Source organism: Miniopterus schreibersii (assembly GCF_964146895.1).
Source record: "Miniopterus schreibersii genome assembly, chromosome: 11".
Lineage (NCBI taxonomy): Eukaryota > Metazoa > Chordata > Mammalia > Chiroptera > Miniopteridae > Miniopterus > Miniopterus schreibersii.
In genome coordinates this window covers 69,149,192-69,165,208 of record NC_138111.1, presented here as the reverse complement: position 1 = coordinate 69,165,208, position 16,017 = coordinate 69,149,192, and the positions used below count along the sequence as shown (strand labels likewise).

General features: G+C 58.0%; 1 protein-coding gene across 8 annotated transcripts in view; it reads left to right on the top strand.

Annotated features, from left to right (window-relative positions):
• Window positions 1–16,017, top strand: part of SEMA4D (semaphorin 4D) — a 100,346-nt gene that overhangs the window by 67,453 nt on the left and 16,876 nt on the right. For 5 of the 8 annotated variants that reach the window (XM_081151629.1, XM_081151630.1, XM_081151633.1 and 2 more), the window contains 11 exons: window positions 1,483–1,581; window positions 2,195–2,288; window positions 2,839–2,952; window positions 4,574–4,725; window positions 5,655–5,830; window positions 5,903–6,059; window positions 7,056–7,278; window positions 8,046–8,161; window positions 12,573–12,745; window positions 12,835–12,878; window positions 13,727–15,931. In XM_081151629.1, the coding sequence (XP_081007755.1) occupies window positions 1,483–1,581; window positions 2,195–2,288; window positions 2,839–2,952; window positions 4,574–4,725; window positions 5,655–5,830; window positions 5,903–6,059; window positions 7,056–7,278; window positions 8,046–8,161; window positions 12,573–12,745; window positions 12,835–12,878; window positions 13,727–14,631 (2,253 nt within the window). In that variant the 3' untranslated portion in view covers window positions 14,632–15,931. Of the gene's footprint in view, window positions 1–1,482; window positions 1,582–2,194; window positions 2,289–2,838; window positions 2,953–4,573; window positions 4,726–5,654; window positions 5,831–5,902; window positions 6,060–7,055; window positions 7,279–8,045; window positions 8,162–12,572; window positions 12,746–12,834; window positions 12,879–13,726; window positions 15,932–16,017 lie in introns of those variants that run through there. The other 3 variants (XM_081151634.1, XM_081151635.1, XM_081151636.1) reach the window with 2 other exon arrangements.

The following is a 16,017-nucleotide window of genomic DNA, read 5'->3' as shown; positions in this document are numbered from 1 at the left end:
GTAGGCATTTGAGAAATGCTTTTTAAAGTTGAACTAAATTGAATTTATTCAAATGGCCTAGACCTTGGACTGTGGAAAACGATGTCTGGTCCCTGCTGGCTGACTGTGAAATGAGGGTTCATGCCTCCTTCACCCAGTGCCTGGAGGGGTTGCGGTAGGATTCCTGGATTTTTGGCAACACTCATCCCTTGGGAATCTGCCCCTTCCCCAGGAGATACTGGCCATGCAGGGAGCACTGGATGAGTTCAGAGTGTCAGTGCGGTGGCTATGTGGTGACCTGGGCTGAGTGTCCATCTCCCTCTGGAGCTCTGGGTTATCCCCCACCCACCGAGCAGCCCTGCCCCCAACTGGTGCTGGGCAGATGTCAGAGTCTTGGGGTCTGAGAGCCCCACTTTCCTCGATAGTTGATTAAAACAGCTGAATTATGGTAAATTTCAGCAGTTATTGGCTATTTTCAAAACAATTAAAATTTTTTTTAAAAAAGACAAGTATTTTTTTGCTAAACTTTTTTAACAAAATGCTAAATACTTTCACTGAAGTCACTAAATCTAAAGTTACTTTAGGAAATGAGGGAAAATGCAGGCGTTTGATGTAATAACAGATGTCACAGGGAGTTGTCTTCGAGCTAAATTAGAGCAGAACTTTGCCCTGCCGAGCTGAGGCCGAGCAGCGGGGTCCCTCCCAGCTCTTGTGGGAGAGCACAAATCGCCTCCAACCAGATTAAAACAATCATAGCAAAAAAACCTTTTCCTGCGAGGGGATAATTTCAGATGACAGCACATATAATCCAGGAACATATCAGCCTAAAATAGCAAGTGGGTCCTTAAGTGGCCCCTGGTCTTCCTGCGGGCCCCTCTGATGTGGCACAAGAGCCCCTCATTGGTCCAGCCCCTCCCCTGGGCGGGTGGCCAGACACAGCCCATCCCCAAGCACTGTTTCCAGTTTCAAGTGTTGGGGTGGGGAGGGTGGGGTCCTCCAGAGAGGAGGGCCGAGGGAACCCTGCACAGCATGCACCTCCGCAGGTCTAGTGATGACAACACATGATTTGTGTGTTCAGTGAGTATAAATGCTTTTCTGTGGTGGGTGGGTAAGGCTTGAGGTTAGCTTTCATTGCTTCTGTGGCCAGCACATCTTTTCTGGGTACAAATTAGTGACTGCAGTGAAACTGTCGGCACCTGACAGCCAGCCTGTGGCCACTGCAGAGAGCAAAGCACTCAGTCCGGCTGCAGACCCAGGTTCGCCCAGGGGCAGCGGGCTCTGAGCCTGCTCCCTGCCGCCCACAGGGCAGGTCAGGTGCGGGAAGACAGAGCATTGCAGCTGCTGTGAGAGCACAGTCAGTGCACAGGCGGAGCTGCTGGGCAGGGAGCTGATGCCGGCGTGCACTCTGCTGGCTCCGAGCTTTGCAGCTCAGTGTCACCATGTGGGTGTGGAGGGTGTCCAGAGGAGGCTGGTGCTGGTTGACCCGTGCCTTCTTCCTTGTAGACAGAGTGTCTGAACTACATCCGAGTGCTACAGCCACTCGGCACCACTGCCCTTTATGTGTGTGGGACCAACGCCTTCCAGCCAGCCTGTGACCACCTGGTAAGTCCAGGCCCTCCCCTGGTCAGCGTTAAAGCAGAGTGGGCTCCCAGCAGGCCTCAGGTGGTCTCCACTCTGCACAACCAAAGGCTCTTGTAACTTCCAGCCCTGTGATGGGGGCAGCTCCGGCCACTCTCCACCTCCTTCAGACCCGGGATCCTGTCTGTAGACCATCCTGACTGAGGGCAGGGTGTGTGCAGGACTCACAGGACCATGGCCCTGGTGTGCAGCTGGCCATGGGGGGCCTCTGGGAAGTGCACTGTTGGTAGAAAGAAGCACCCACAAGCCATGATCCAGCACCTTGCCTCCTTGTCATGTTTGTGAGGGTGGCCTGGCTGTGACCCAGGTCTGGCCAAGTAGAAAGGACTTTATGACCCTAGAGCCATGCCCATCTCACAGATGAGTAAACTGAGGTGCCAAGATCTTGAATAGCTCTTGAGGGCGTCAGAGCCAGGGTACCAGGCGCCAGGTTCCAGACCTGGGACTCATGGCCAGCGGCACACGCCTTCTCTCGGTGCCCCCTGAGCAGCAAGTCTAAAATTAACGTGCAACAGAGCTGTGTGGTCATGGCAGAAACCCAGGCGCTGGATGATACTTTCTCTTCATTCAAATGTAGAACCTAACATCCTTTCGGTTCCTGGGGAGAAACGAAGATGGCAAGGGAAGGTGTCCCTTTGACCCTGCCCAAAGCTACACGTCTGTCATGGTCGGTAAGTCGCTCCAACACCTGTTGCTGCTTCCACTTCACAGCCCGTCTGCTCACAAGGGTCCTGTGCCCCTGCTGAGACCCCAACATGAGCTTCTGAATTCACTGTTCAAAAGGAGAGCCAGCCCCACCAGGCCACAGGCTGGACCTGCGAGGCGAGGGTCTCTTACACCCACATCTGTGCAGGTCGTCTGGGCTACTGGGTCGGGCGGTGTCAACGCTCCCAGTTGAGGCCGGTGTGTGCCTGAGCCCTGGAGTGGTCTCTCGCATGGGGCAAGCAGGCCCTGGGCCGCGGCGCCCGCTGTCCTGTGTCACTCCCCTGAGGCGGGAATCACTTGCTCCTGTTCAGTCATCATCCCTGACTCTCGAAACATACAGTTTAACAAGGAGTGTAGGATTGTCCATGTCAAAGAAACGGGCGGAGACTCGTGTCCCTGGAGCAGGCGATGGTCCCCGTGTGTCCCGGGCGGGGCTCCTTTCAGGGTGTGGAGAGGGAGGTGTGAGCGGCCTCCCCGCGGTGCTGACCCTTCTCCCCTTTCCTCCTGGCCCTGAAGACGGAGAGCTCTATTCCGGGACATCGTATAACTTCTTGGGAAGCGAGCCCATCATCTCCCGGAATTCTTCCCACAGTCCCCTGAGAACGGAGTACGCGATACCTTGGCTCAACGGTGAGCAGCGGGCGGCCGCCGGAGGTGTGTGGCCTCGCGGAGGTGTGTGGCCTCGCGGAGGTGCGTGGCCTCGCGGAGGTGCGTCGCCGCGTGGAGGTGTGTGGCCGCGTGGAGGTGTGTGGCCGCGTGGAGGTGTGTGGCCTCGCGGAGGTGTGTGGCCGCGTGGAGGTGTGTGGCCGCGTGGAGGTGTGTGGCCGCGTGGAGGTGTGTGGCCTCGCGGAGGTGTGTGGCCTCGCGGAGGTGTGTGGCCGCGTGGAGGTGTGTGGCCGCGTGGAGGTGTGTGGCCTCGCGGAGGTGTGTGGCCGCGCGGAGGTGTGTGGCCTCGCGGAGGTGTGTGGCCGCGTGGAGGTGTGTGGCCTCGCGGAGGTGTGTGGCCTCGCGGAGGTGTGTGGCCGCGCGGAGGTGTGTGGCCGCGTGGAGGTGTGTGGCCTCGCGGAGGTGTGTGGCCGCGCGGAGGTGTGTGGCCGCGTGGAGGTGTGTGGCCTCGCGGAGGTGTGTGGCCGCGTGGAGGTGTGTGGCCGCGTGGAGGTGTGTGGCCGCGCGGAGGTGTGTGGCCGCGCGGAGGTGTGTGGCCGCGCGGAGGTGTGTGGCCGCGCGGAGGTGTGTGGCCGCGCGGAGGTGTGTGGCCGCGTGGAGGTGTGTGGCCTCGCGGAGGTGCGTGGCCTCGCGGAGGTGCGTGGCCTCGCGGAGGTGCGTGGCCTCGCGGAGGTGCGTGGCCGCGCGGAGGTGCGTGGCCGCGTGGAGGTGTGTGGCCTCGCGGCAGCCTCCCGGGCCGGGCTGCTCCACGCGCTGCATTCCCAGGACCTTTGCACGGCTCCGCCTCGCGTGGGCCGCCGCTCTCGTCCGCCGGTGCGGTGGCCGCTCTGGAACTGCGCAGGCTGCACGGCAGCTTCCTGGGGTCCCGCGGGTGCTCCTCACTAAGCGATGCTGTTGTAAGGCCACCTTCACCCTCCTGGAAAATGGGTCCATGAGGCTTTCATAGAGGAGCTGGTGGTTAGTGGGAGCTCTGGCGGGGCAGGTCAGTGTGCCGTGGTATCTCGTTCCCCCCGGGCAGCATGTGTCCACGTCACGTTCACGGTGCAGGTGGCTCGAGGCCACTTGCATGAGGCTTTTCTCGTGGGCACCGGCTGGACTCTCAGAGGCAGGCGGGCTGAGGGACAGTGGGTTCCTCCTTTCTGTGGGGCAGCTGGGCAGCCAGAGCGTTGGGGCCTGGACCTGTGGTCAGGAGTTTGTCTGTCTGAGGCATATGCTATTTAAACCAGCAAATGCACATCTGCTAGTGGGTCTCTGGGGACCACGGCCGGGGGTGGTATCTGGCTCTCCTGGACGCCCAGACTGCCTGGCATTGGGAGGCCCAGCCTCGCATTCTTGGGGTAGGTGAGGTGAGTGTGCCTCAGGGCCACTTCCAGGGCACCTGGGCGGAGGAGGGCGAGCTGGGCACTGTCCTCGCTCCCGGACCCTGCAGGGTGTTTGGGGCACAGTACATGCACCCTCTCGTGTCTTGCAGGGAAAATGTACAGGGCTATGCCCAGGTCCCTCCACATGTACAGAGACCTCCTGTGTGTGCAGGGCTGCTGGGCTCTGCAGCGTTCGTGGAGATGACCTTGTCTCTTCCCTGCAGAGCCCAGCTTCGTCTACGCCGACGTGATCCGAGAGAGCCCGGAGGCCGCCGCGGGCAGGGACGACAGAGTGTTGTTCTTCTTCACGGAGGTGTCTGTGGAGTACGAGTTCGTCTTCAAGCTGATGGTCCCCCGGGTGGCGAGGGTGTGCAAGGTGAGGCTGCCTCCTTTCTCTTTGGTCCCGCCTGTAGGGACAGCACCTTGCCCAGGCCCCACACTTCCCCCAAAAGGTCGATTTACCTCCTTTCTGTTCCTCATGCCACCGAGGGCAGTGTGGACGGTCCTTCTGCCCCGGGTGTCTGGAAGGAGCTGGAACCCCACAGAGCTTGGCACCCCTGAGTACCAAGGATTGGCTTCCAGTCCTCAGAGGGTCTGCATTGGACACACCTTCCTCAGACCTCACCGGAGTTACAGAAAGTTACTTTTTGTTTCCCGCATTCTGCTGGAATTGGGATTTCACCGTCCACTGTGAAGACAGGAGGGGTTTGTTTTTATTGCGTCCACAACAGATAGGATGCTTGGATTTATGTCCCTCTGCCTCTGTATTTCTGAGTTTAGTATTTCCAGACCAAGTCAAGGCAGGTATGTTTTATAATTGTCACTAAAACTGTTTATGAAGAACTTGGCTGGTCCAGGGCACTTGAGCAGAAAACTTGGGGGGCAGGAAGGAAGTGAGGACCTGCTCTCCCATGAGGAATGTCTTTGGGGGGAGACCAGACCTACACACATGGGCCTGAGACAGACTGCGTGTGCTGCGCCTGGCCCATGGGTCTCTCGAGGGCAGGTCACGAGCCTGGGAGTACACAGGCCACAGGGCCAGAGCCATGGCCGTGCAAGGACGTGCTGTGAAGCTGAATGTGGGCAGACCCCAGCACCTGTTCCAGCTGCCACGGCGGCTTTCCCTCTGCAGGGTTTTATTTGGTTTTGTTGGAATCCGTGATCCAAGCTGCATGAGGGATTGCTGGGGTCATGGAGTGTCTGCAGCAGCTTCCTTTTCAGCCAGGGCTCCATCTCGTTCAGGCAGAGCAGTTCTGGGCACTCGGGAGTCTGCCTTGTCCTACCAGGCGCATCTTTGCATTTCAGGGGGACCAGGGCGGCCTGAGGACCTTGCAGAAGAAGTGGACGTCCTTCCTGAAGGCCAGGCTGGTCTGCTCCAGGCCGGACAGCAGCCTCGTCTTCAACGTGCTGCGGGCTGTCTTCATGCTCCGGGCCCCAGGCCTGAAGGAGCCGGTGTTCTACGGGGTCTTCACCCCACAGCTGTGAGTGCCGGGCGGTCGGGGGTTTCCTCCACACTGCCGCCCTCCAGGCAGTCACGGGCCCCTCCTCCCCAGGAACAACGTGGGGCTGTCAGCCGTGTGCGCCTACAACCTATCCGCGGCCGAGGCGGTGTTCTCCCGAGGGAAGTACATGCAGAGTGCCATCGTGGAGCAGTCCCACACCAAGTGGGTGCGCTACAATGGGCCCGTGCCCACGCCGCGGCCCGGGGCGGTGAGTGAGGGGCCTGGGCTGCCGGAACCTAGTGGGGGCCAGCCGTGCGGCACCCCTGCGCCTCCCTGGGGCCTGTGTGTGCCTCCCCAGGGAGCAGGCATCCCCCCGGGACTGGGAGGGGCGGCAGGCGGCCTTTCCTGTTCCTGTCACTGGCTGGTTGTGTAGCCACTGGTGCTGGAACTTTCCCAGCAGGAGGCTCTTCTGACTGGCACGGGGGGAGCTGTGGAATGAGCATTGCGTAATGTAATTGGGTCTGTTTCATTTTCGGTTTTCTGTAGAGAAACATACAGTTTCTTGGCAAGGAGATGCGCTGTTCTCTCCATTCATTAATATGAATCACACTTTGTCTCTTAAAAGTGGTGGATTTTATGTAGAAATGAGTTTCTAGGCCGATTGTTTTCTATGGCCAGTTCGTCTGTGTCATTCATTCTGCGCCTGATGTCCCGGCTGCGACCTGGGGAAGGCCTAGCACCCAGGGCTCACCCCCAGGACTCTTCCCTGACGCGTTACGATTTCTCCGTGCATGTTATTAAGTAGAACACGTCCACTGGGGGTCACCAGTCTCGGGGTGTGCGCACCAGGGGCTGGGCAGAGAAAAAAAGACCTCACACTCTCCACCTTCATGCTTCTTAGAATTGGACCTTTTTTAGTGATTTTTTTCTAACCAGTCTTCTCTTCTTATTGGAGAGCTATCAAGTAATAAGTATTTACTTTCTTATTTCAAAAGCTTAGTACTTTTTTTCGTTTATAAATAGATAAAAGTTTATCTCACTATGTGTCGTGAAACATGATTTTATCTATGGGTAGAAACTCAGCTGCCTTTCCTACCTGCTATAACTGTCTTTAGCTTCCGGGGAAGGGCCCTCTTGGTTTTTCCCCTTTTTCGAGAAACCGCTGTGGAGTCCCAGCTTTGCACCTCCCCACGCCCGGCCCCCTGCAGAGCCTTGCCCGGCTGCCCGCGTGTGCGCGGTTAACCCGGCGGTCTGCTCCCTGCAGTGCATCGACCGCGAGGCGCGGGCCGCCAACATCTCCAGCTCCCTCAGCCTGCCGGACAAGACACTGCAGTTTGTCAAGGACCACCCTCTGATGGACGACTCTGTGACCCCAATAGACAACAGGCCCAGGCTGATCAAAAGCGGCGTGAACTACACGCAGATCGTGGTGGACAGGACCCAGGCCCTGGACGGGACTGTCTATGACGTCATGTTTGTCAGCACAGGTGGGTCTCGGGCCTTGGTAACAAGCTTGGTGGATCCAGCTGACCTGGGCCAAGGGGAGCTAGCATCTCCCCCAGGTGCCCTGGGCAGTGTGTATTTCTGAGAAGTCTCCACACCCTGTGTCTTCAGATCTCTGTGACCATCAGACCACCTGGGGCACCAGTTAGAAATGCAAGCCCTGGCCCAAATCTGGAAATTCAGGTCTGGCAAGTATGGGTTGGTGCCAGGGGAGAGCAGGAAGGACAGACAGTGCCTCCCCCCTGCCTGTGCTGACACCTGTGGGAGGCACTGCTTCCCGGAAGCCCGTGGGTTAGGAAACCAGTGTTTCTGGAATGAGAGGCAGTGGCAGGTGAGTGGCACCTGGCGGGTGCAGGGTCCTGGGGCTTTCCAGCCACACCTCTGAGCAGCAGCAAGGGCCCTGCCCTCACCTGCCGGGGCCACCTGGTAGGATGGCAGCCCAGAGGAGTGGTGGAGCCCCAAACCACTTTCAGTTGATCTGAGGACACAGTGTTGGCAGTGCTGACAAGGGGGTTGGCATCAACAATGAGACATTAGTTTATTCATAAAACACTGGGAATAACCAATGCCTGTTGACTTGATGTTTATCTTTCCCTGGCTTTTCTTTTTCCATTTCTAATGCAAAAACGCTGCCTGCCTTTGAGTGTCCTGCTAAGTGAAGGAGTGGAGAGGACGAAGGGTGACATCTTTGCCTACAGCGCAGTGCTGTCCTCCTTCCGGGCGGTCACTGACCTGGGCTTTGACCTTGCAGACAGGGGCGCCCTGCACAAGGCCGTCACCCTGGAGAATGATGTCCACATCATCGAGGAGACACAGCTCTTCCAGGACTTGGAGCCAGTGCAGACCCTCCTGCTGTCTTCCAAGCAGGTGAAGCGCCTCGCAGCTGGGTGGGGTGGCTGAGTCTTGGGGGCACTGCTAGGCTGGGCGGCCGAGTCTCAAAGGGTCGCAGCTCTGGGCCCCAGAGGCCCCTTTATCCATCTAGCCCAGGGACCCCACCTTTGGGCTCTCACAGAAAGTCCTCGGCTCCATGGGGTTTGGGGCAAAGGGAAGGCAGCCTAGGGAGAGGTAACTTCCTCCTGAACGTTGTAGAACCTCTCTGAGGTGTTGGAGCCACACGTGTGGGGGTGCTGCTGGCCTGCAACAAAACACTTCCTGTGCCCTGAACGTGGTGAGGGTGAGACCCCATCAGCCATGCTGCTGCTGGGGATACCGTCAGCGTAGAGAACCTTTACCTGGGCACTGCTCCCTCCCCTCAGACGAGGCGCTAACCTCGCCTACACCAGGGTCGGCAGACCTTTTCTGTAAAGGGCCAAGATTGTGCTACTCGGAGGGCCACGCCGTGTCCACCTCTGCCTTGTGGCACGAGTGGCATGGCCCACCTGCACACGAGTGGGCCTGTTTGTGCTCCTGCAAAGCCTTAGCTGTGGGCACTGAGCTTACAGGTCATGAAATCTTCGTTTCATGCCACAAATATTCCTTTGAGTTTTATTCAATTAAAAATACAAAGCAAGTTATTAGCAGTTGGGCTGCATAGAAACAGCCAGGGGGTTGGACTCTCCCGGGCAGCAGGCCATCTCCCAGACCCATCCACAGTGGCCTGGGGGATGTGCACCATTTTATGGCTGGGGTGGAGCCTTGTGGAGCACAGTGCAGGCTAAGCACTATGTTGCCTGGTCCAAACCCTGGCCCCACAGCACCTCACTGTGAGAGCCTGAGCAGGCCAGTCCTGCCTCAGTTTCCTGATCTGTACAGTGGGGACAGCAGACCATATGTTGGAGAGGCCTAGCTTAGCCTCACCCTGTGACTGTGGCCTAGGACCTCACTTCTTGGGTATCCCCATGCTGTGACCCCTGAGCTGATGGGCTCTGGGGCCTTGGCAGTGCCAAGGTTAACGCTAGAAATTGGAGGTGAGCCATGTGTACTGTTCCCCTTGGCTGTAGGCCCACCCGTTCACTCACCTCTCCCATGTGCAGAGGTTTCAGAGCCTTGCTCCAGGGTCTCAGGCCTGGCTGTCATCCTTCCTTGCTCTGTTGCTGAGCATTTCGGTTTGACCTTCCGCTCTCCCGAGTGGCCTTCCCTCTCCAGGTGTGGGTGGAGGTTCACAGCCCCTCAGCACTTCTGCCCCACCTGGTTCCTGATAGGAGTCTCCAGCCAGCTTGTGGGCCCAGGCCCGCTGCAGCCCACTCCTCCCTCAGCTCCAAACAGTGGCCACCTGGCATTGTTGAGAGGAGACCCAGAAGCTCTTCTGCAGCCACCATGTTGCTCGGGCAGGGGCCAGCACCCTGGCAACCTCCAAGTTAGCATTCATCAGAGCAAAGGTGGGGACCAGTGCAAACATGTCATGAGAATCATTCTTCTCTGCTCCACAGCTTCATTCAGGGACTCAGGCTGGCCCTGCGTCTTGAACCCAAGGTTTCTGGGGCACTTGGATGCTGATCCAGTAGTCGGGAGAAGGGGGCAGGGTCAGGTATAGGTGGTTACAGGTCAGTCCTGTGCTGACCTGCCTTCAGCCAGGACTTGGTCACATGGCCACACCCAGAGTGGGGGTTGACCATGCAGGAAGCCTGGCACCCCAGGGGAGTGGTTTGCCTGTCCCTGCAAGAGCCCTCTGCACTGGGGGAGGGGGTGGCTCTGTTGCCTAGAACAATATGAGTGCACCCTACATGCCATGGCCTCCCCTGCCTTCTCCACAAGCTGGTGGGCTCGGGATGCAGGGGTGTTGCCTGCAGTGCTGCTTGGCAGCAGGAAGCGGGTGTTCAGAGGTAAAACTAGCTCCCCACCGACAAGGTCTTGGACATTGTTGGAGCCTGGCAGTGTTGTGGACCACTGGCGAGCAGCTGCACAGCGCTATGGGGTGGGCCATGTGTAATGTTCCCCTTGGCACGCCCTTCCACATCCTTGGCATGGCTTCCTCTCCCCCGAGGGCAAGGGCATTTGGTTTATTTATTGTCATAAATACACCGCATAAAATTTACCTTTTAACTTTGTAAGCGTGCACTTCACTGGTGGTAAGTACATTCTTACTGCCATGCAGCCATCACCACATCCAGCTCCAGAGCTTTTTCATCTGCAAATCTGAATCTGTCTCCATTAAATACCTACGCCCCAGTCCTCCCCCCCAGCCCGGCACCCACCATCTACTCCCACCTCTATGAGTTTGTCTAGGGACCTTGTATAAGTGGAGTCATATATTGTCCTTTGTGACTGACTGACTTTGCTTAGCACAGTGTGCTCAGGTTCACTCATGTTGTAGCGTGTGTCAGAATTTCCTTTTCAAAGCTGAGTAACATTCCACTGCACGTATGGACATTCTGTTTACCCGTTCATCCATTGAGGGACCTTGGGTTGCTTCCACCCCGGGCTGCTGTGAATAACAGTGCTGTGAACTTAGGTGCAGATACCTGTTTGGGTTCCTGCTTTCAGCCCCTTTGGGAATCCACAGCAAGTGTGCTTTGCACAGTCATCTTTGAGCTCACAGAGCAGGTTGTGTCCCGTTCTCACGGGGACACCCTTTGATGGTGACACAGCCTACAATGCAAAGGAGAGAAAATGCCTTCAACAGCGTCGTCAGCTCTTCCCACCGCTGCTCATCACCCCCCACCCACCACAGGGCACATGGCCTGTGTGCACCGAGATCGAGACCTGTGAGCCCAGTGCTGTGGGCAAGGCGCAGTCCCCAGATGGGCCTGGGTCCAGCGAGGGGTTGCGGGGAGAGAGCAGGAACACTCAGCAAACCTTGTGGATGCTGGGCAGTCCCTTGTCAGGATGCCTCCCCTTTACCTTTAAAATTTGTTCATTTTGAAATAATTTTAAATTCAAGGAGGGGGCGGTGATAGTGCAGGGAGCCCCATAGGTCTTTCACCAGCGCACACCTCTCATTGGAGGGGCCCTTGCAGCCTGGCGCTCTCACAGGGCTCCAGATGGTGGATGCCCCCCATTCCCATGACGTCATTTTGGGCTCCAGGGTCCCACATGTCAGGGGGCTCCCCAGGCAGCCCAGGCCACCTCTTCTGTGCTGTGTGTCTATGCTTTTGCTAGGGTCCCTTGTAGGTCCTGGTGGCCCTTTGAGGTTACCCACTTGGCTTTTCCCGCAGGAAACTTTCTCACCTGTGCAAGCCTTGTGATGCCCTGCTGTGATCCATGGCACCCTCACTGCTATGACTGATGAGCAGGGCGGCCCTGGGCCTGGTTTTCTCTGCCACCTGCCCCACAGTCCGGCTGCGTGCAGGGGGACCTGCCCTTTTTCTCGGCTGTGCTTGCTCACTGGGGGTCTGACCTTAGACGCATCACAGGCCCCGAGATCTGGGGCCACTCCAGGGACTTGAGCTCCAGCTGGACTCTGAAGTGCATTCGGACCTGGCCTCTGAGGAAGACAGCTATTGTGTCTCATCTGAGTCTAATGCTAAGTCTGTGTAAACTTGGAGTCTTTTGATGTTAACCAGAAGGCCTTTCTGGAACATCCGGGGAGATGGAGGCTCCCAGGCAAAGGAGAGAGGGAACACCAGCACCTGGGTTGCAAGCCCTGGACCTGCTCAGGTGGACTTGTGTGGGGCCTTGTTCCAGCCAAGCTCAGTGGAGACGTCGGCCAGCCCTGGCTGCCTGTGAGCCAGCTTTCTGACAGCCCTGGGCATTGGACCGGGGAGGGGGGTCACAGGGTGGGTGCATCCCAAACTAAGTGTTCCAGAGCACCAGGAGCCTGCTCTGCCCTACTGAGCGTGGCAGTCAGGTTCCTGTCTGCAATTCCCCCCTCATAAAGGCAGACGTGTGACACACGGTCGCCTTGGGACTTTAATTCCATTTGCTATCGTGTGTTCACTTTCCTGCAACCTTTGTTTGCACCTCCGACCTGTGGGCTGTGCTGGATGCAGACACTGGGACCGCTGCGCTCCGGTGCCCACATTGGTTCTGAGGTTCTGCCCTGTGGCCTGGTGGTGAGGCCTGGGGTGTCTGGCTGGTGATCTCCCTCCCAGAGGGCTGGCTGGGCTCAGAGATGCACTCTGCTGGTGGTCAGGATGATGGTGGCCTGGACGAGGGAGTGACCGGGCCAGGCCCAGTGCTCTCTGAGTTAGCAGGTTCTGCTGGGCACACACGCTGCTCACTGTCACAGGCTGCACTCAGAGTCGTCTCGAGTGGGACATGTCTCATCCCAGGAGCGAGGAGGCTCCTGCTCCAGGAAGCACTTCGTCACAGCTCCTCTTAGGCTGGAGAAGATGCCCTTGGCACCCGTCAGGATGCTGGCTGCCGGGACCCACCCATTCTCTTCTGTTTACACCCACAGGGCAGAAGGTTCCTTTATGCCGGTTCCAACTCGGGCGTGGTCCAGGCCCCCGTGGCCTTCTGTGGGAAGCATAGCACCTGCCAGGACTGCGTATTGGCCCGTGACCCCTACTGTGCCTGGAACCCAGCCACAGCGGCCTGTGTGGCCCTGCACCTGACCGACAGCGCCAGCAGGTACCCGGCGGGGGACAGGAGGCATGCAGGTGCTCCGCCTGCCCCTTCCCCGCAAGACGGCATGCCCACTCTGTGCCCTTGTCTTGCAGGGGTCTGATTCAGGACATGAGCGGGGATGCGTCCACCTGCCCCGGTGAGTTGCTCGCGCTCTCTCCTCTCCCTTCAGACCAGGCCAGTCCTGTCACCATTTCATGGCGCTTCGGTGCTGCAGCACTTTGCACATTTGTTCTTTCTCTACTCAGAGGTCCAGTATCTTGTGCAGACCTTGTGACCTTTCTCTGAAATTTTATTGCAGAAAAGGATGTTTGAAGCCACACAGAATATATTTGTTTACCAGAAAGCACTCTCTCATCTCCAGCTGTCACATCCGCTCTTGAGATGCGTCTCTTCTCTTCGCTTGCGCTTGTCAAACAAAACCTGCCCCTCTGACCGGGTGGGGGAGGGTCAGTGCGCCGGCAGTCAGGCCGAGGCCCAGGGAGCATTCCCCTAGGGTGACCCCGCTGCTGGGGGTCAGGTGTGTCCCAGCTGAAGGCAGACGTGCTGTGGACGCCTGCCCTCGAGTCCCTGACCCGACAGCTGTCGCCCGTTAGGACAGGTTTAGGAGGAGGGCACCCCCAGGCTGGCGTGCGTGGCCACTAGCAGCGGGGGCCGTGCTCACCGCAGAGCGCGGCTGTCTGAACGGGCGCCTGGCTGGTGCTCGGCGCCCCACCCGACCTGTTTTCTCCTGGAAAACCAGGGTGTGAGGCGGGATTATGCTGCTCAGAGACGCCTCCCATCTCTCTGTCCCCAGGGGCTGCGTCTAGGGCTCATCTGTGCTCTTCGCTCACGCATGTCTTTATCTCTTTAGTTTTTCTGGAAGACTCCATGTTGCTCCTGTGGGTGAAACTCTTGTGTCGTCTTGTGCGTATTGACCTATTTTTAAAAGAAGTTAAGTAGGGACCAGGGTTGTTGACACTGTGCACATTTATTTTGATGTTCCAGATAAAATTCAGGGAAGTTTCCGGCAGCATTTTTTCAAGCACGGCAGCGCTGTGGAGCTCAGATGCTCCCAAAAGTCCAACCTGGCGCGGGTGGTGTGGACGTTCCGGGACGGCGTGCTCAAGGCAGAGAGCCCCAAGTACAGCCTGGTGAGCGGGCGGAACCTGCTCATCTTCAACCTGTCGCGGGGGGACACTGGGGTGTACCAGTGCCTGTCGGAGGAGAGGGTCAAGAACAGGACAGTCCTGCAGGTGGTGGCCAAACACGTCCTAGAGGTCAGGGAGGTCCCACGGACCCCGGGGACCTTCTCCTCTCCGGCCACCCGGACTGAAGGTGGGAGGATCACACCCAAAGGGTCAGCGGGGCCCGTCCGAGGCGCCCTGCCCCAGACCCCGGCTGTGCGGCTCACCACGTCGTCCGGCCCGGTGCCCACCAGCACGTCCTGCGAACCAAAGGTCGTCATCAACACAGTCCCCCAGGTGCAGTCGGAGAAGGCCACGTATCTCACGTCCAGTGACAACCGCCTCCTCGTGTGCCTCTTCCTGCTCTTCTTTCTGCTCTGCCTCTGCCTCTTTTCCTACAACTGCTACAAGGGCTACCTGCCGGGGCCGTGCCTCCGGCTGCGCTCGGCCGTGCTGCCCGGGAAGAAGCGCCCCCCGCCGGGCTTCGACTGCGAGCAGAGCGTGAAGGAGACGCTGGTGGAGCAGGGCAGCGTCTCCCAGCAGAACGGAGGGCAGCCCAGGCCGGCGCCGGACACCGGCTACGAGACGGAGCCGGATACCACGGCCAGCAGGGCGCCCACCGACAGGGAGGACTCGCAGAGGATTGACGAGCTCCCGGGCAGGGACCGGCCCTTTGACGTCAAGTGCGAGCTGAAGTTCGCTGACTCGGACGCAGACGGTGACTGAGGCGTCGCCCGGAGAGGGCTTTGTGTTCCTGTGCAGTAGCCTCGTCCCGTGCGCGTAGGTAGCCGTCCTCCGCAGACCTCAGTTCTGTGTCTTTTCTCTTGGGTTGGACTCGTGACTCGGTTTCTCTTTGTCTTTTCGGAAAACAGCGAGCACCCCACCTGGGCTCCCTGGGTCGTGGGAGCACCGTAAGACGTGCCCGCGGGCAGGGGCGACCGCCGGACCGCCACGGGCCTGGAAGCGTAGCACCTGAGCATCACCTCCTCAGAAAGCAGCCACTGAACGATAATTTAATTCCAGATTGGAAAGGACATTTTAGTTTATCAGATTGGTAACTTACCGCCTGTTGTCCAGATTGGCACCAAGCTTTCCTCCCACGTGATTATCTTTTAGGATTTTGCTTTGAGTTGAAGTGTTAGGTCATTTGTTTTTTAAGTTACTAAAGCAGATGTTTTAATGTTTAGAAGATGTACATCTTCTAGATTTCATTGTACATTAGGGTAAGATGCGGCTTACGTTGCTTAAGATTCTCAGGGATAAACTTACTTTGCTAAATGCGTTCTTTCTGCTTTTAGAAATGCAGACAACGCCGTCTCTTGAGCACACTGACTTTTTTTAAAATTTTTATTACTTAAGGGAAGCATCATTTTCAGAGAGATTTCTTTCTGTACTCTTTCTTGTTTTAACTCTTGAAGAGGAGAAGGCATGGAGGGCTGGCCCGTGACCACTGGCAGGGTTTTGAGCTAGGGATGGTGGCCACCCGGGGAGAGCCGGGCTGGCCCAGAGCCGAGGGGCCAGCGTTTCACGGCCCGTTGCCCTTTGCCCCCGGTCCCAGCCTCCTGCCCAGGCAGCCTGGTCCCTGAACACCTCCGACCTCTTTTGCTGCCATGTGACACCTCGTACCCACCCAGACTTCCCTCCTGGCTGACCTGAGCCGTCCACAGCTAGAAGAGAGCCAGCGGCGGGAGGGACGGGCGTGTCCACAGCTGCCCACAGACACCGCCGTGCATTCCCGTGTGGCCTGGCACGTCTTTAAGGGGTGACGGCAGTGCCCTGAACATCGTCGACCTCGCTCCCCCTCCCGCTGTCCAGACGCCCCATAAGAGGAGACATTTTTCCGTGGCAAAGAGCAATAAGCTGGGTTTTCGTGTGCCTGTGTGGAGTCTCTTCTTCCAGCATGATCGGAGTCCACTGTTTCGGTGTAAACATTTGTGTTTTATAAGATTTACTTTATTTTTATTTTTCTACTTTGAATTGTATACATTTGAAAAGTAACCGAATAAATGAGAAGCTTGTATCCTAATACGGGCACGTGATTTGCTGAGGCCGCGGGGCCTCCCTCCCGAAGGGCGTGTGGTGGACGGGCCTCCTGTCCCCTCCTCGGCGGCC